The sequence below is a fragment of the Corylus avellana genome, chromosome 4 (assembly GCF_965113065.1).
Source record: "Corylus avellana chromosome 4, dhCorAvel1.hap1.2, whole genome shotgun sequence".
NCBI classification, from domain to species: Eukaryota; Viridiplantae; Streptophyta; class Magnoliopsida; order Fagales; family Betulaceae; genus Corylus; species Corylus avellana.
Window position 1 is genome coordinate 28,541,129 of NC_142493.1, and position 20,162 is coordinate 28,561,290.

General features: G+C 40.5%; 2 protein-coding genes across 4 annotated transcripts in view; both read left to right on the plus strand.

Annotated features, from left to right (window-relative positions):
• The window catches only part of LOC132177655 (protein NO VEIN), a 50,272-nt gene extending 41,798 nt beyond the window's left edge, over positions 1–8,474 (plus strand). The window contains exons 12-13 of the mRNA XM_059590071.2: positions 416–670; positions 6,945–8,474. Of these exons, the coding sequence (XP_059446054.2) occupies positions 416–670; positions 6,945–8,054 (1,365 nt within the window). The 3' untranslated portion in view covers positions 8,055–8,474. The remainder of the gene's footprint in view (positions 1–415; positions 671–6,944) is intronic.
• Positions 8,475–10,365: 1,891 nt separating this feature from the next.
• LOC132178371 (protein NO VEIN-like) overlaps positions 10,366–20,162 on the plus strand; it is a 48,491-nt gene continuing 38,694 nt past the window's right edge. For all 3 annotated transcript variants that reach the window (XM_088515404.1, XM_088515405.1, XM_088515406.1), the window contains exons 1-3: positions 10,366–10,692; positions 12,907–13,244; positions 14,833–15,397. In XM_088515404.1, coding sequence (XP_088371530.1) covers positions 10,366–10,692; positions 12,907–13,244; positions 14,833–15,397 — 1,230 coding nt within the window. The remainder of the gene's footprint in view (positions 10,693–12,906; positions 13,245–14,832; positions 15,398–20,162) is intronic.

Sequence of the window (20,162 nt, forward strand, 5' to 3'; positions counted from 1 at the left end):
GAAATTGCCCGCATTGACACCCCTAGGTATGGAAAATAGAAAACGATATAATTGCCTCTGCAATGATTCTCACACCTTTTTTTTCTTTCTTTTTTTCTTTTTCAATAAGGGAATAGCAGAGTACCATCACATTTGGACATAGTTTTAAATGATTGACTTGCATCATAATATGGGACCTGAACTAGGTTTTCTGTGCCAAGACATCTTTATAACTGGCAATAAGCATGATAATTTGTACATTTGGTTGTGTTGTGTGGGTGGACTTCATCCACTTTTAGATTCTGTAGCTTTTAGAAAATTGAGCACCATGTATTGTCGCTTTGAAGAGAAAAAGAAAAATAACAGTAAAAAGAGAAAAACAAGTTACATAATGTGATTTCAATCTTCCTTTCTACATTGTTGCATTTATGTGCAGGTTGTAACTCGTGAAGCAATATGTTATGGTCTGGCAGACTGTAGCTTCAAAGCTTCATTGGTGGGCTGGGCTCTTCCATATTCTCAGCGCTACTTCTATAGCACACACCATGATAAATATATTCAGCTCAAGCAGTCTCGATTTGATATTCTGAGTCGTCTACAAGTTGTTGTTGTTGAAAAGCTCTTCTACAGGAACATTATAAAGAGTTGTGGTGCATCTAAGAAGCGAATTGAATGTAGCTGTCTTCTGCAGGTATGTGATAGGGATCCTTTAGTCAATTTTTTTTATCTCTCTCTCTCTCTCTCATGAATATAGCCTATGTTTGTGCTACTAAGCATATAATTTGAGACTGCAACCTCTCAAGGACATTTAGGACTTAAGTACCACTTCAAAAGTTACAAAGCTGGCAAGCTTCACTGGGGCATGCTAATGTCACGCTGTACATTGAATTAGTATATGCCATTGCTAGAATTGAAGATTAACCATGTCAGTAAATGTCACTTGCATCCTCCTTGTGCAGAGATATTGTGTATTTAGACTAGCTGTTGTTTGTTAATACTTTTGACAATTTAAGAATCAAGCTCCCTATGATGCTTGACATGATTTCCAAGGAGTTCGAGGTGCTGATTAAGGTAGGGGCTTCAGGGGTGAGGATTTTTGAGAGGAGCAAAAGACTTCATAAATCCATTTTCTTGAAGAAAGATGAGTTAGCTTGGTTAGTGAGAAATGTGAAGGATTTGGTAGCAGTGGATAGTGCAGAAGTCTTTTGGGATCAGTCTAGAGCTGGGTATCCTAGAATTATTGCTCAGAAGTGTGCTAATAGGCATGGTTGCTTTCTGACGTTGGAGGAGTTTGATGGAAGAAAAAGGTGTGGCTCGATCATCATTCTAGAAGGTAGGCGTGGGATAGGGTGGGATCGTTTCAGTGAGGAGATGCGAGTGGCAAACCTCTCTCTACGTGAACCTCAAGTGATCAGTGGGCATGGCGTAACCGGGGGAGAAAAGAGTGTAATGGAGGTTAAGGGACGCAGGAGCTATGCGGAGGCAGTGAGGTTATCGACGAGGCAAATTAAGGAGGGCTGTAATTCCAGCCAGGAACAGTGCGAAAAGGTGCAGAGGTGGCCGAAAAATGCTTCTGGTCATATGGGACAGAAAACCCACGAATTAGGCAGGAAAGCTTTGGCTTCAACTAAAACTCTTGTCTCGGAGAGGACTCACGGCGATCCTGGAGTGATTCAGACGAGGTATGTCCAAGTATCTGCAGAGGTTGGAAGACAAGGCTCAATGGATGATGGTCGTATGGGGTGTTCGTTTAGAGCCTCGGCGAGTAACCCACAAACGCCGGCGATGGCGCAGGTATCGATGACGGTTTCTGATCGCACGACGGGACAGAGGGGGAAGGGGCACCATGCTGTTGGGCAGACCTACTCCAAGCTAAGTCTCGAGCTCCTCAAAGTCAGGGACCTGTTGAAGCGTCTGCAACAAGAATGTGAGGTGGGTATGATGCAGATCGACATGGCGCTTAAGACTGAGGAGGGCAGCAGGCTTGGGCTTGGGCCAGTTATTCCCTGCTTCGAAAGGGATTAAGGGGTCTGGGCTGAAATTTATAAAGCCCAAAAAATGGTGGAGGGTGAAGAAAACTTCGGTTTTTAAACATAAAGGAACGGTGGGCTCGGGTCTGGGTGTTAATAACCTAGAAGGAGGAAACGAGGCTTGTGCATCAACGAAGAAGGAAAAGTTCACATTTGGCTTACGTTCTGGCTCAGATAGGCCAGCAACTCCTTCGCCGGTGGTCGCAAAGGTCCCATCAGAGATCAGGGGGGTTGAAGAAGGTTCCAAGGCGGTTGTCGGCACTGGTGGAGAGGTTTCTATAAGTCCGGCGAGTGAGGCACAAACCACTGGAAAAGAGAAAGCGATGGTGACTTATAGGAGGAGGAAACAGGGGCTGCAGAGGTGGAAAACCGCAATGGGATCGCTAGAAGCCTCTTCTTCGACTTTTGGGTAGGCGAAAGGAATATTAGGGTCGTGGCCGGGAATTACTCAGAAGGTGCCGGAGACACTCTTCTCGCCGGAGAACACACAGAACGTGCCGGAGCGCCGGATGGAGACTGGTGACGCCGGTGGGGGTTTGTCGGAGTGCTCTGTGGAGGCAGGCGATGCAGGTGAGGTTATGGGCTTTGCTTCAGATCAGTCGCCGGAGACACCCTTCTCGCCGGAGAATACACAGACTGTGCCGGAGCGCCATATGGAGACTGGAGACGCCGGTGGGGGTTCACCGGAGTGTTCTGTGGAGTCAGGCGATGTAGGTGAGGTTATGGGCTCTGCTTCTGATCAGTTTCCGGTGGCTTTTTCTTCTCGTCGGAATTCTGGGATGACAGGGGCATGTCGGGGGGAGGTTACTAATTTGATTCAGTCGATTCATAGTGGACAGAAAGAAATTGAAATTGGGAATGGGTCAAATAGGGAGGAGGACAGCATCTTAGCAACAATTGGGTTGGAGGAATTAGGATCAGATAAATGTTCTCCTAATTGGGTAGTTGAAAGCTGCCTCAAATTTTGCCCAAAAATTGGTGTTTCAGATGAGGGAAAGAAGGAGGAGTTGGCAGCTTTGTTCAATTCTATTGAAGCTTCCAGGAAGCAGAATGACTCTGATTTGGGGGACTTTTCAGGGAGTGCTTTTCTTGTTGACAGGGGCCAGACGTTCTCTATGCAAGGTAGGGGTCGTGGGAAGGGTCGAATTGGTGGATCATGAAGCTTAACATCGTAGCATGGAACATGAGAGGGTTGAATGCCCTCAAAAAAAAGTTGCGTATTAGGGACCTTTTGAAGGAGTGGAAAGCAGATATTGTTTGTTTGATTGAGACCAAGATGGAGACTATTTCCCGGGAGGTGGTTCACACTCTTTGGGGTGGTCAACATGTGGGGTGGAAGTATAAAGGGTCTAATGGTTTGTCGGGGGGGATGTTAATGATGTGGGATAGGAGGGTGGTGGAGAGTAAGGAGGAGTGTGTGGGGCAGTTCACTTTGGCATGCTCTTTTCAAAATGTGGAGGACAATTGGGTTTGGGCGTTTGGAAGGGTTTATGGTCCGAATGAGGATGTGGAAAGGAGGGTCCTTTGGGAAGAGTTGGCTGGTTTGATGAATGTGTGGGAGGTTCCTTGGTGTCTTGGTGGGGATTTTAATATTGTCCGATTCCCTAGTGAGCGCTCTAGTGCTTCTTATTACTCTGTGGGCATGATGGACTTTTCGGACTTCATTTCGGAGAACAATTTGGTGGACTTTCAGATGATGGGGGGACAATTTACTTGGTCCAATAATCAAGAAAATGAGACTTGGTCTAGAATAGACCAGTTCTTGCTCTCCTCGGATTGGGAAGATCATTTCCCAGTAGTGTCACAAAAAAGACTTCAACGCATGTTCTCCGATCATTTCCCTATTTCTCTGGATTGTGGGGTTCATTGCGGAGGTAAAAAGTACTTCAAATTTGAGAACATGTGGCTCAAAGCCGAAGGATTTGTTGACAAGGTTAGCTCTTGGTGGGGATCTTATTCTTTCGAGGGTCTTCCTAGCTTTGTGTTAGCTAATAAATTGAAATCCCTCAAAATGGATTTGAAAAAATGGAATGAGGAGGAGTTTGGCGATATTGGGAGGAAGAAGAAGGAGTTGATGGGAGGTATTCAAGAGTTGGATGATTTGGCAGAATCGAGAGGGTTAGATCAGGAGGAGAAGTCTCGAAAGGCGGATATGTTGAAAGTTTTGGAGAACACTTTGTTGTGTGAAGAGATTCACTGGCGCCAGAAATCGAGAACTTTGTGGCTTAAGGAGGGGGACCGAAATACTCGCTTCTTTCACAAGATGGCAAATTCTCATTGCAGGCACAATCGTGTGGAAGTGATTCGTATTAATGGTGTCTTATCCGATGATCCAGTTGAGGTTAAAGATCACATGGTGCAGTATTATCAAAACTTATACTCGAAGCAAAGTTCATGGCGGCCTAGAATGGACAACCAGCCTTTTTTGTCTATTGATGAGGAGGATTGTAGGTGGTTGGAAAGAGAGTTTGAGGAAAAGGAGGTTTGGGAGGTGATAAATGGTATGGATGGTGACAAGGCACCGGGTCCAGATGGTTTCTCCATGGCTTTTTTTCATGCTTGTTGGGGTGTTGTTAAACAAGATGTTATGGCGGTTTTTGATGAGTTCCATCGCAGACGGCAGTTGGTGAAGAGTTTGAATGCTACTTTCATTTCCTTGATACCAAAAAAGGCGGATGCGGTGGAGATGAAGGATTTTCGGCCCATAAGCTTGGTGGGAGGGGTGTACAAAATTGTTTCTAAGGTTCTAGCCTTTAGGTTGAGAAGTGTCTTGGGTAAGGTTATTTCCTACTCTCAAAATGCCTTCATAGGGGGTCGACAAATCTTAGATTCGGTTCTTATTGCAAACGAATGTGTGGATAGTCGCATGAAGCAAGGGGTGCCAGGTGTTATTTGTAAATTGGACCTGGAAAAGGCGTACGACCATGTTAATTGGGACTTTATTTTGTACTTGCTGCATAGGAGTGGTTTTGGGGAGAGGTGGAAGGCTTGGATAGAGTGGTGTATTACTTCGGTAAGATTTTCCATTCTAGTGAATGGCTCTCCGGAAGGGTTCTTTAGCAGTTCGAGGGGAATTCGGCAAGGGGATCCTCTTTCTCCATTACTTTTTGTTCTTGTTATGGAGGCTTTGAGTAAGATGGTGAATGCTACGGTTGACCAAGGTCTTTTGAGAGGTTTCTCGGTGGGAGATAGGGTTATTTCGGAATTGGAGGTCTCTCACTCCTTATTTGCTGATGATACCTTGATTTTTTGTGAAGCTTCTCTCGAGCAAATACGGTATGTGCGCCTCATTCTTTTATGTTTTGAAGCTGTTTCGGGTTTGAGAGTTAATCTTGGGAAGTCCAAAATTGTGGCTATCGGAGAGGTGGAGAACATTGGGATATTAGCTAATATCCTTGGGTGTAGTGTTGCTGAGTTGCCCATGAAGTATCTGGGTCTCCCTCTTGGGGCGCCGTTTAAGGACACGGTTATGTGGAATGATGTGATTGAGAAGATGGAGCGTCAAATGGCAGGTTGGAAGAGGATGTACCTCTCCAAAGGAGGCCGTTTAACTCTCATCAAGAGTACTATGTCTAATTTACCAACTTACTTTTTGTCTTTGTTTCCGATTCCCTTGAGTGTTGCTAAAAGGCTTGAGAAAGTCCAAAGAGATTTCTTGTGGGGAGGAATGGGAGATGAGGCTAAGATGCATCTTGTAAAGTGGGATCAAGTTTGTCGTCCCTTGCACTACGGTGGTCTTGGTATTCGAAAGTTGCATCAGTTTAATCAAGCTCTCTTGAGGAAATGGCTTTGGAGATATGCGAATGAGAGTGAGGCTCTTTGGTGCAAGGTTATCAAAGCCAAGTACGAAGACCAGGAAGGCGGGTGGTGCACGAAGGAAGCTTTGGGTTCTCATGGTGTGGGTTTATGGAAGTATATTCGACAAGGTTGGAGTTCTTTTGCCAAAGGTTGTCGGTTTGAGGTGGGGGAGGGTTCGAAAGTTCGTTTCTGGCATGATATTTGGTGTGGAGAAAATCCTTTGAAGCAAGACTTCCCTTCGTTGTTCAGCATCGCTAGGCACAAAGAAGCTTGGGTGAAGGATAATTTTTCTTGGAGGAATGGGGTTGTAGAGTGGAATGTCATTTTTGTGCGTCCCGTTCAGGATTGGGAGATGGATTTGGTTGCTCCTTTTTTTGATCGGTTGTACTCGTGCAAGATCTCTGTAGGTACGGTGGATCGTATTTGCTGGGCCTCGTCTAGGAAAGGCAAGTTTGAGGTTAAGTCGCTCTTCAAGGCATTGTCTAATTTTGACCATGAGGTGTTTCCTTGGAAGAGTATTTGGTGCACAAAGGTGCCTTTGCGAGTGGCTTTTTTCGGGTGGACCGCGGCCCTAGGCAAAATTTTGACTATTGATAATCTGCGTAAGAGGAACTTTGTGGTGGTGGAGTGGTGTTGTATGTGCAAAAAGTCAGGAGAGTCGGTAGATCATCTTCTTCTCCATTGCGAAACCGCAAGAACTCTTTGGCACACTATCCTTAGTCGGTTTGGGTTGCTTTGGGTTATGCCTTGCAAAGTGAGGGATTTATTTTATTGCTGGTGGTCGGGAGGTCGTGCTCGAAGCGCGGTAGTTTGGAAGATGGTTCCTCTATGTCTTATGTGGTGTATATGGATTGAAAGAAATGCTAGATATTTTGAGAATTCTACTAGGACTATAGAGGAGCTGACTCATTTTTTCTTCTTTACTCTTTATTCTTGGACGGCCGCTTGGTTAACTCCTTTAGTAATTAGTTTTTCTGACTTCCTCTTTCATTTCTCTCCTTCCTAGGCGCTCTCTTTTTATACTTCCCGTGTATATGGGTTGCGCCCCTCTGCGCTCTTGTTATATAATACTTTTACTTATCAAAAAAAAATATATCTCCTTTTTTATTTATATCCTTGTGTTTATGATTTTTACAGGATAACATTTTGTACGCAACCCGAGAATCTGATTCTCATGCCTTATTTATGGAGCTGTCTCGTTTGGTGTTTGATGGAACTCCTGATCTACACTTGGCAAATTTCCTTCACATGATCATGACCATGGCCGAATCAGGTTCCAGTGAGGAGCAGATGGAGTTTTTTATCTTAAATAGCCAAAAGGTGCCAAAACTTCCTGATGAAGAATCTATTTGGTCCCTCTCATCTGTGCCTTCATTGACAAAGAATGATGATTCACTACGGACAAATTTTGATTCAAAAACAATAGATAGGAAAAGTTATTCCAAGTCCAAAATGAAAGGAGGAAATAACTCAAACTGGCCACCTGTGAATTGGAAAACTGCACCGGGTTTTAGTAATGCAAATGATTATAGGGTGCAGGTAACCACTGCACAGCCTTGCAGCAGCCCAAGAAAGAAAAAGGAAGATGATTCTGAAGGAACAGTCATGCAAACTGATGATGTTGTTGCTATCTCAATCGATGATGATTGGACCATTGAAAATGATTCAGAAGCAACTTTAACGGCCCTATGTTTGCCAGACAGCGACAATTTGGAAAATCAGTCTGGCCATGCTTGTAATCAGACTGATCCTAGTATGCATGTTGATTTTGATCTTATATCCAATGGCCCTGAGTTGGGCTCATCTGATTTCAGCAAGAGAGATCAACTTGAAATTGGCACACCTTGTGGAACAGAAGCCACACAAACAGGGAGACTTGGCGAGCTTGTCGCTTTCAAAAACCTTACTGGGAAAGTTGGTAAGAGAGTTGTGAAGTGGGTCAATGAAGATATTGAAACTGGGTTACCCTATGACATTGTTTTAGGGGAGGAGAATAGTAAAGAGTACATTGAAGTTAAAGCAACCAAATCTCAAAGAAAAGACTGGTTCAGTATATCAACAAGAGAGTGGCAATTTGCTGTGGATAAAGGTGAATCATACAGCATTGCACACGTTGTTTTATTGGGTAACAATGTTGCAAGGGTCTCGATATTCAAGAATCCAGTAAAATTGTGTCAGCTAGGCAAGCTGCATTTAGTTGTTATGATGCCAAAGCAGCGGAAGGAATTCTCCGTCGTCGTCTCCTAAGAGGCACTTGTTCTTATCTGTGCATCTCGGGAATTGACTCAACTTTATGAACTAGCTGGAAATACACTGAAATGACAAAGGTTTGTTTATGCGGACTCTTTCTCTGATGACTGGGAAAATTAATTACCATGTCACTTCAAATTGGCGGGTCAGTCCATTAGAAGTTCATAAACAAAGTTCTGGTCCTGGAAAGGGAATTTGGTGCTAGAACCCTAGGATTTTAGAGGGAAGTATGATCAGGTTGACCGAGTATATGATTTGGAAAAAACTTTCTTGTTCATAATAGTGGCTAAAAATGCCTAGATGTCTTACTTTCTGGTCCTACAACATGTTCATAAATTTATGTTTTGTGTATTGAAAAAGTATCGCGGGCAGTAATGTAAATGTTTGCCTACTTTAATTTTCTCTTTTATTCTTCAACAGTGAGTGGTGGCTTAAGCAGTTGCCCATGAATTCTTGCATAATCTTTGTGCAGTTCACTGTTAACCTTTACAGTGTGAGCAAACAGTTCCAATAATAAACTGCAAACAGTTCCAATAATAAACTGCAAAGAGAGTTAACAGTGTGAGCGAGCAGAGAGTTAACAGTGTGAGCAAACAATTCAAACTATATATTTTCTACGATTTGATTTAAAATTACATTTTTAGTTTGTGAAATTGATGTGCCAAAGCCAAACGCACTCTAGGTGAGGTACTTGTAGAGATTCGGTTTGCTACTTCAAATCCTCTTAAAGTTGGTTATAATATATGGACAGAGTTTTTTTTCAAACTGGGTTGGAAGAATTTCTTTTAACTCAATCTATAAAAATAACATATGTCTATTTTTTTAATAACATGTGAGATACACATATTTTTTTAATAGTAGTGACAAAGATAGAATAAATAATATTAAAACTCATGTGCATCTCACATATTATTAAAAAAAAAAAAAAGATAAATGCCATTTTTATAGGCTGAGTTGAAAGAAGTTTTTCTAACCCAGTTTGAAGGAAACCTCGATTCATAATATATTTGATTTGAAATAGGGCCTCAACTGTGTCTCAAAACTCCAAATAAATACATGAGACATAGCATGTTAATACCTTTTTAATTTTTTTTAAAAAAGGAATTCAATTTTAATTCAAGGGTATTCAATTTTAATTTTAAATTTCAATACCTTTTTTTTCTTAAAAAAAAAAAAAGTCTTTTTGCTTTGTTATATATATATATATATATATATATATATATATATTGGGTGGTAGGAGTGCTTATATGATGATTTGGCACTTATGACAGGTGTCGAAATTTAATTGGTCTACGTGTTAGTAATGCAAATTTCCGTTAAGTCTTCTAACAGCAGATGAATGGAGGTACTATCTTCATTTTTATGAAAACCATATGTACCTCATATGATAAAAAGTAAACTCTAGAAGGAAAAAAATAAAGAGTTTAAACCTAGGGTGAATAAAAGTCATATCACATATGAGATGACTTAATGAAGACTATAATCTTTTCTTATAGCATTACTTGTAATTATATACACCATTCAATCTCTTTTCCCTCTTTATGTGGTGTGGTTCTTACAATATTTTGATTTTTTGATTGAAGATCACGTTACATAAAATTGGAGGGGATATAAGAAAGATGATGTATAACATTACACCCATATTTGACATTAAAAAAAAAAAAAAAAAAAAAAAAGACCGTTAGAAAAATACAAATTTAAAAAATATGGATATTGAAAAAAAAATCATAAAAATAATATTTAAATGAAAAAGTGAAAATAAATCCCTAATTTGGAGAACCAAATGAAAGTATTAAAAAAAAAAATAGTTAAATAATTTTTTTTTTCTCAAAATACGGAGTAATTTTAGAGAGCGACATGACATAAAAATCCTTTGAGCGTATCTTGAATTAACGTTAATGTATCATATTCGTGGACCATGGTCAACTCCTTGTAGAGTAGACCAAGGCACGACGAGCAGAATGGGAGTCGCAGCACAAGTCTCCCGCGCGTCCAAGGAGTGAAAAATATCTTCTGAAACCAAACTCAGAAAGATTATTAGCCTGACAAATCCTGTCCGTCAAATACAAATTCGTCAACATCATATATTCATATCCATATCTTACTTAGCCATTAAGCATCATGGATGGGATCAAAGCTGACGGTGATGTTTTCTTTATGATCCTCCGTACAGTCTTTACGTAGGAAACCATGTGATTGGCGAGAATTAAAGCATTAGGCACTTGGCACAGAAAACGAGCAGTTCTACGTTATATACTTGGATGCCTTCAAACACAACCATACTTTTCTCACTCCACTCTTTACCGCAATGTCCGGACAGCCGTCTGGCTTCCACCCCTCCGGTGGCCGCCACCGCCTTCGCCGGGATCCGCAGCAGCAAAATTCTAACTTTCCAATACAAAACTCTAAGGTACCAGGCCCGAGCACCTCGCAGAACCGGAGAGAGCTTCTGGAAAAGGTGAATCGCGCCGTCGAGAAGGCTCGCCGCGAAATTATCTCGGCCGGAGAGGGCGTGACCGCGTGGAAAGTGTCTCAGGATGCGATGTTGACGCTCAAGGTCGACTCGTGGACCTCTTTAGGGTTTGCAATGCAGGAGGTTCCGAATCTTTTCCGCCTTATGATGACTGAAGGGAAGGTAACGTGGGAGCCGCTTTTGTGCTTCTTTGTATTATTATTATTATTTTTGGAATAAGTGCCCTGTTTGGTTGCTGAGAAAGTGGAGGAAAATAGTTACTGAACGCCTTACGTAATCACACTTTTTGGTTGACAAGAAAGCTTTGGAGAAACAATTTGAATTTTTTAAAGGTTAATTACCCTTTTTTTCTCCCTAAACTACCACTTGGCACACTCAAGCCTACAGACGGAATGACGTTAGTAGACACAATCAGTAAAGTTTTAGTTACTTTATATTATATGAAATTACATAAAAATATAAATGAATTTGCGAATTAAACACAGAAAAATGTTTTCAGGATGTCAAGCAACGGAAAAATTAGTAGTTTTTTTCTTTCTATAAAATGTTTTCTGTCCTCCTTAAACTATCCATTTGTTTGTGTGTATTTTAGACGTAAAATGAAAAGTAATACTCTCAAATAAAAATATGAAAATTTAAAACAAAAAAAAAAAACTTAAAACTTAAAACTGGTTCGACGACCACTCTGGGAGTGGCCGGCCACGGCCAAGCCATGGGTCTTTTTTATTTAATTTAATTTTTTTTTTCCTTTTTAATATATCTTGTTTTTTTGAATTATTTTTGGGTGACCACTTAAACTTTTTTTTTTTTTAAAAAAAAAAATTTATGTTTGGGTGTAACTCCTACTCTTTTCAACCTAACTAAAAATTACCTTTAATAAAAAAATTTAAAATTCTAAAAAGTAAAAAAAATATATACTTAGGCGGGCGGTCTAGCCACCCCAAGCCATCTAGAGCGGTTTTCGAGGGTAACTTAGCAACTCTCAAAGAGTGGCTTGGGGTGCCTCAGCCACTCCCATTAGTTTCGGAGATGACTAGGCCACTCCCAAGGGGTTTTTGGGTGGCTCTATTACCCCCAAACGGATGGTTTTCAAACCATTCCAATTTTTTTTGTTTTCTTCTTTTTTTATGATACATATATTTTTGTTTTCATTTTTAATTTTATTTTTCACAATTTTATGTTATTTCCTTTAAACTATCAAAACATAATTTCAAAATTTTTTTTCTCGGTATTCAGAATTTTAAAAATAATACAATAACATTTCAAAAAAAAATAAAAATAATAATAATAGTAATACAAAAGAAAAAAAAAAAGAAAAAAAAAGAAGAAAAAAAAAAGCTCACACCCAAACGAGCTCAAAATCTCCCCCTCTTTTATTTATTTATTTATTTTTTTGAATTTTCCTTTTTTAATATATATTTTATTTTTCAGAGATTTCCCCCCTTTATTTATTTATTTTTTTGAATTTCTCCTTTTATTTATTTATTTTTTGTTTAACTCTAAGAGTGTTTAATTACATTTAGTTTCTAAACTCAGGGTATTTTTGTCATTTAATGTTCTTTTAACGATTTTGACTAACGGAGACGTTTTTTGTTAATGAATGGTAGTTTAAGGCTCTTGAGTGTGACATGTGGTAGTTTGTGGGAATAATGTGTAAATGAGTGATAATTCAAGGGGAAAAGGTAATTAACCCTGTTTTTTATAAATTTGGAATTTTGTTAGTTAGAATTTGTGAAGAGTGAATTGTTCGGTTGGTCGGGGTTAATGTGATTCTTTGATGTAGTTGGCCCGAGTTTTTCAACTTTTGTGAGAACAAATACTTTAGAGATTTGGGGTGGGGGGGTGGGGGGGGAGAGACTTAAAAAATTAGCCTTATTTGTGCCGAAGATAAAACTTAATGTTCAGATTTTTTGCTTCAATGCTTTTGGTTTTCTTACCATTCAAAGGAGGGTACAAATTTTATGACAAAAAAAAAAAAAAAAAAAATCAAATTAGGATATAGAGTTTGAATTTCATAATTTGTTTATGAGAAAAATCCGTATTTGGATCGTGTCATATCATGTATGACTGTCCTAAGAGAGGTCATATGTGGGAAATTTGAGACAGCTTTCTTCGCTTTATATGAAAAAATTCATGAATCTTTTGATGACTATTTGCATGCCTATAGAGAAAGAAGCCATATATTGCGGCCATTTGAAACCCAAAAAGAAAGGAAAAGGATGAAGAGAAAACTTACAAGCAATTAATTTCCCCATTTTCTTAGCAAACATGTCGAGGGTAAGATATTCCTTTTTTTTTTTTAATTTTTTTTTTTTTTATTATTGGACATCCATAATTTTTTTTTTTTTTTTTCTACATTTTTTTGTGGTTATTTAGATAAATGCATTTATCCATTGCTTTATTGGGGTCCGAAGAATCACATCATTGTATGATTTGGAAGTGGCAATCTGTGAGAATGAGGGTGTAGAGCAGTTTGAAGAGCTGGAATTGGGACCATTGTTACGACATCCACTTGTCTTGCACTATTTCTCAGTGAAATCAGATGTAACAGAAGTCTGTAAAATAACCAGTGAAGAGATAATTTCTTTCTTGTGGAAGTTCAAATGTAGGAGTAAGAAAAAAGAAATTAGGGTTGAAGAGTTTTTGGATTTCATTGCTAAGAAGCGATCAGTTGCAGGCAAGGAAAAGCTTGGCATTCGAGTTCATAGCTTGGGGTATGTGATATTCTCTCCCTACTTTTTAACAAAAAGGTGTTGTATGTGTAACCAAAAATAATTTCTAGGAACCCGAGTTACTATGTTCATTCATTAACATAAAAGCTTTCACAAAGTAATCCTCTTTTAATTACAGAGAAATGCACTTTCTATATTAAGTGAGATTTATATGGTACTTGGAGTTTACATAACAAGAGTTTACAATTTTTTATGTTATAGACCATGGATGTTAACTAATATGCTCATTTTGCCTTTGCTTGTGCAACTAGTTCTTTTCTCTTATCGAGAATATTGTTTTGTGCACAGCTTCACTCTTCCACATATTGCTGTATGGCCATTTTTTATGAAATTCAATTTAATAAAGTCGTGCATTTAGTGTCTCTTGGATTAGGGTTCCATAACATTTTTTTTTTCAAGATTGTCAATTATCGTTTATTATCAGTGCAATCTAGTTCTTCAAGCTTTATAAAAATGTCAAATATACATACTACTTGAATGAAGGTTTTCGTGTTCTGCAGTTACGATATAATTTTTTTTTTTGGAACCTATGATAAGCTTAAATTATTTCCTTACTTTGAGGAACATTTTGGACAATACTTTCAACCATTTTCATTTTTTTATTGTCGTGAATTCCTTTTTTCTAATAAACTCCCTTTTATAGACAATCCCAAATACTAACTCAGTTTTATTGCTATTTTTTTCAGAATAATAATGAATAGTGGTACATTAGTGCTGTCAAAGGCCTGTCTGAACCTTAAGGCTAGGAACCTTTTTCTAAGGTGTTCACCATGAGTGCGCTTTTTTTCTTTTTTTTTTTTAATTTTTATTAAACACAATTTATTAAAAAGCGCAAAAGGCACAACCAAAGTATACATGAAATATACAAGAAAAGTATCTGGCTAGCAGAAGAAAAAGGATCAAGAGAAATATGAAAGCTATAAATATTTAAGTCAACGACAGCTGTCTAGTGATAGAGAGTCTTAAAAGAAAAAATCCTTTAGATTTGCCACCATATGTTTATTGTCTTCAAAGCTCTGATCATTTCTTTCCTCCAAAGACACTACATAAGGCAAGGGGGAACCATCTCCCATATAATGTCATCCCGACTCCTACCAAAAAACCCTTTGCATAACCCACACCAACCCTACAAGGCTGAAGATGAAATTCCATTCAACATTAGCCATCTCACAATGTAGTAAAAGGTGGTCTATTGACTCCACATTCTTTTTACATAAGCAACACCAATCAAGCACGATGACATGCTGTTTTCTAAGATTATTCATGATTAAAATCTTCTCTAAGGCAGCCAACCAAGCAAAGAAAGCCACTCTCAAGGGAGCCTTATTCTGCCAAATACTCCTCCAAGGGAAAATGGTGTATTCAGCACATCTAGGGCTTTTTTAATTTTTTCTTTTTCAGCGTTCTCTTGTTTACTTCCTATGTACTAGGGTTGTCCCCCTTTGCACTTTTGATTTGCAATATATATATATATATATATAAAGTATTCAGCATATGTCATTTCTTCACTGGCTCTTACATGTGCAAATTGACATAAGATATGCTTAATTGCTAAACTTTATGATCACAGGATGCATATTTCTGTTATCCGAAAAGGGATGTTTTTAGAGAATATCACATTGAAGAAATCTGTAGAAGCATTGAAATCAGAAGCTGATAAGAAAGACATGGAACACCCTCTTTTTTCGTCGCTGAAGAAGCAGTTGGATGATGATTGTACTTCTGAAGATGAAAGAATTGATAATGCTACCAGCCACCATTTTAACTTGCCATCACAAAATGTTAGAAGTTCTGACCAAGTTAGTAGCTGTCCTTGCCCATCTGAAATTGAAGATATGATACAGCTTGGGTTGAAAGGTGAAATGTGTGGGCACCCTTCTCCTTCTAGTGGCAGCTCAAGGGATAGATCACGTAAAAGGAAAGGAAAATCTGAAAATCTAGGCTGCACCACGTCTGCAGCCTCCAAATCATGTGAGAGACGCAACACAGAACTAGATGTTCAGCCAGTAGATAATTCCAGCAAGACTAAGAAGGCTAACAAAATGATTGGAGTTGATCTTGCAATTGATAATAACACTATGAGAATGTTCATTACAACCTGGAAGAAGGCATGTTGTGAGCAAACTGTGTCTGAGGTATTTTCATTCTCGTGCTACAGATTATACTTCATATCTGTCCACTGCTTCATATTGCTTATCTGATGTTGAATTTTAATTTTACTTTGTAAGATTTACATGTACATTGGCTTCTTTACAATGATTTCACTACAATTCTGAAGGTTCAAGCCTTTTCAGAATCATATTACATAGTCTTCAAAAAATTTACCATAGGGTGTCTCTCATGTGATTTGGTTGGAATTAAATAATTTTCATTAATAATTTCATAGCTAAGTCGTACTGCAATAGCCTGGTCCTTTGGGAGTGGGTTATTCATATATGAAGTATATATTTGACTGAAAATTAAAGGATTTGACGTTCACATCCTATTAGGACTGAAAATTTTGCTATGGCACATAATATCAACAAAGGTTTTGGCCATCCCTTTAGATCCTGTGGGTATTGAAGATGATACTATGGCAAGTTCTTGTTTGTTTGGGGGCACATGTGCCTCCCACCTCCATCCTCTCTTCCTAACACCAAAAAAAGGAAAAAATAATTCAGATTAAGTGTTTGTTCATAGCCTATGAGGTGAGAGAGAGAGAGAGAGAGAGAGAGAGGTACAACCGAAGTATATAGGGATTATACATGATATACACCAGTAGGGAGAAGAAAAAGAACACAAATCTAGAAACTTTGGAAAATTATAAAATAGAGGACTACTGTGAGTAGCCATCCAAACATAAAGGGATTTGAACATAAAAGCTTTTAACTCTATCAACTCTATCACCCAACTCTCACAATCTTCAAAATTTTACCCATTTTGTTCCCGCCAAATACACCACATTAAGCATGGAACCATTCTCTATGCTTCTATATTACAATGGCTTCCAAATTGACTTTTGCAACTAGCTAACAGCTCCACTACCTGTTAGAACATGACCCACTCTATCCCAAAAAGACGTAAGAGCAAAACCCTCCAATCTCTATCCACCTCACAATGGAGTAGAGATGGTAATCAATGAATTTCCGCTCTTCTTGGACATACGACACCAGTCAATCACAAAGACATGCCTTTTCCTTAGGTTATCCAAAGTTAATATCTTCTCTAGCACATCCGTCCAAACAAAGAACACCACTCTCGGAGTGTTACTGATTTGAGAAAAGGGTCTCTATGCATTTTCTCTCTTTTCTCTCATCCACCTCCGCCTGAGCGTAGGCATGTGGGTGGCGTGTGAGTGCTGTTTTGGTGTTAGTTTTTAGTTGTTTGGTCAGTGTCATGGCTGGTTCGAGAAGGTGGTCTGTGGAGTCCAAAGATTTTGAGTTGTTGATTAAGGGAGGGGCTTCAGGGGTGAGGATTTTTGAAAGAAGCAACAGGAAATAAAAATCTATTTTCTTGAAGAAGGATGAGCTAGTGTGGCTGGTACGCATAGTGGAGGATATGGTGGCAGTGGAAACCTCTGAAGTCTTTTGGGATCAATCCAGAGCAAGGTATCCACGGATAATTGCGCAGAAATGTTCCAATAGACATGGGCGCTTCTTGACGATAGAAGAATTTGATGGAAGGCAACGTTGCAGTATGATTATTATTCCAGAGGGTCGCTATGATGAAGGATGGGAACGCTTTATCTTGGAGGTGTGTTTCGCAAAGTCAGCTCTGTGTGAGGTCAGAGAGGCCAAGGAGGGAAAGAAGGAAAAAGAGGGGGTGGGAAGGAGGAGCTATGTGGAGGCTTTGGGGTTGACGGTGCAACCGGTAGAGGATTGTTTCAATACTTATACTGAGCCGATTGCCAGAGTTCCAAGATGGCTGAAGGAGGTCTCTGCAGAGAAGGAAAAGCAAGCCTATAATTCTCTCATGCATATGGGGGGTTCTCAAAAGATCAAGGACCTGGTGAGGACTTTGGGCGGTCGCATGGAGGGTCCAACGAAGATCCTTTCTTCGATTGAGATGGGAATGAGCAACTCAAAGGAAGGGGATTATTCGGGGGATGTTAACAGAGCTCCGGCGAGTAGCTTCCAACCTCCGGTGAGCAGTTTGCATTCTATGGTGAAGCTGCCAGCATCGATAACTGGTGCTAAGCTCTTGAAGGGACAGGAGGGAGATGGCTGTCATGTGGAGTAGTCCCTATTTTGTGTAAAAGACGAGCAAATTAATGCTAGGGAGTTGTTGAGAAGGCTAAAAGGAGAGGTTGACGTGGGTTTGGTTAGGCTAGACACAGTGATCAGTAATCTGGAGATCTGTACAACAAAGCATGGTGTGGCTCGTGATTGTAGATGATCGGTCAGAAGGGATATAATCAAGGGTGGCGTGGCCTAGTTCAACAAGGCTTAGGTTGGGCGGCCCAAGTTGGATCATGGTAAGCCTGTTCAACCAATTAAGACTTATTTTAGGAAGAAGAAGGCTCGGCCCATTTTGATCCAGGCCTTGCTAGTAAGGTCTTGGTTATGCAAGATGCTTCTGTTGTGGAGTGTGTGGCAAGGCCCTTGGAGAAAGGGGAGGGCTCGCGTTCAAGGCTGAAGCCTGCAGGAGCGACGGCTCTTTCGGCGGGCGGCCCATATGCTCCAGTGTGCGTCGATGTTAACTCTGAGCTTGCCGATTCTAGGTCGCTGATCTCCGACAGGTTTCGTCCTCCCCTATTGACCGTTTCTGTGCCTCCGGCAGAGGCGCCGATGAAGGTTGCATCGACTGGAATAGGGCCGGTCGATTATGAGATTTCCGGTTCTGGGTCGCTGATCTTCGACAGGGGTACCCATGCTCGGCTTCCCCTTTCAATCGCTTCTGTCTTCGGTAGAGGTGCCGACGAAGGGCGCGTTGCCAGGAGAAGGGCCAGAGGAGAAGTCTCTGGTGAGGGCTGGTGTTCTGGGTGACGCTTCGCCAGTGGGTTCCACTACTTAGATTATCTCGACAATGGGAGTACGCGTTTTTGTCTCGGGTCCTCAGGTAAAGGCGCAGGTTTTCCCCCCCGCTCCTGACGTCTCTTATGATCCGGCGATTGGTTAGTGCTCTCCGAAGGGTGGTTCGAGTCTTTCTGCTCTGGGTATTCTAGGCAAGGAGCCTGGCAAGCGGGCGACACCGGTACCCCTAGGGTCTGCTGCCGGTGTTTGTGCGGAGTCTGTGAGGGTAGAAATCCTGGGGAGCAGTCTCGCTGATCAACATCTGGGTATTCTAGGTAAGGAGCCTGGCATTCGCACGACGCTGATTGTAAATTTGGATGGAGCCTTCCATGATGAAGAGGGTTCCTTTTCTCAGGAGTCTTTCTTTCCGAATTCTTTAGATGAGGAACCACTGGCGGTGCAAGAGAGGGCTTTCATTATCAAGGCTTGCAAAGAAGTTGGGCTATTCTGCGATGGAGAAGAAAGGAAGTTTGAAGAGACCATTGGGCTTCTTATCGCTGACAACAAGGCCAATGAACATAGTGGTTATGGAGTGGTGTTGTATGTGCAAGATGACCGGAGAGTCAGTCGATCACCTTCTTCTCCATTGTGAGCTCGCAAGTGCTCTTTGGCACATGATTTTTCAGTGTTTTGGGTTGCATTGGGTCATGCCTTGCAGGGTGAGGGCCTTGTTTGCTAGTTGGTGGTCGGGAGGACGTTCTCGAAGCGCGGTTGTGTGGAAGATGATACCTCTGTGTCTTATGTGGTGTATTTGGAATGAAAGAAATGCTAGATGTTTTGAAAATTCCACTAGGACCATAGAGGAATTGACTCATTTCTTTCTCTTTACTCTTTACTCTTGGATGGCCGCTTGGCTAGCTCCTTTAGTGATTAGTTTCTCTGATTTTCTTTTTCATTTCTCCCCCTCCTAGGCGCTCTCTATTTATACTTCCCGTGTATATGGGTTGCGCCCCTCTGCGCTCTTTTTATATATCATCATTACTTATCAAAAAAAAAAAAACAAGGCCAATGAAATGGAAAGGGAAGAGATAACGCCTGTGGTTAAAAAATGTATGAGAGAGATCAATAATCTGCAGTCTTCTGTTAATTATTTGGAGAATTCTATAAGGGATAGGAATAAGGGAAAGGCCAATCGAGTTAAATTATGAAGCTCAAAATTCTGTCTTGGAATGTGAAAGGTTTGAATGAGAGGGAAAAGAGGTTGAGGGTTAGAAATCTTCTAAGAAGTTGGAAGGCAGATTTAGTTTGTTTTTAAGAGATGAAGATGGATTTTATTTCACTTAGTTTTGTGAGGAGCTTATGGGGCTGCCCGTCTGTGGAGTGGTGTTCTGTCTCTTCTTCTGGGGCTTCGGGTGGTATTTTGCTTGTGTGGGAAGGTAGATGTTGCTTTGGGGAGTTATGTGGCGGCCTGTTCGTTCAAAAATGTTGAGGATAGTCTTGTTTGGGCGTTCGCGGGGGTGTATGGGCCTAATAGAATCAATCCCAGGCGTCTTCTTTGGGAGGAGCTGGCAGGGGATATGTCGTGGTACATTGGTGGGGATTTCAATGTCACACTTTATCTAAGTAAAAGGTCGAGGGGAGCTTATTCTCGGTCTTCTATGAGGGATTTTGGCGAGTTCATTTCGGAGCAGGGCCTCATGGACCTTCCCTTACTTGAGGGGATCTCTACTTGGTCTAATAATCGCTCTTGGTCTAAGCTTGACCGATTTCTCGTTTCTCTGGATTGGGAAGGCTGTTATCAGGACTTGCGTTAAAAGAGGTTGCTTCGGGTTTGTTCCGATCATGCTCCTATTATTCTGGATTGCAATTTATCTTTGGGAGGCAAAAGACCTTTCAAATTTGAGAGCATGTGGCTTAAAGTGGAGGGTTTTGTGGATAAAGTTCGCAGCTGGTGGGCATCGTATCATTT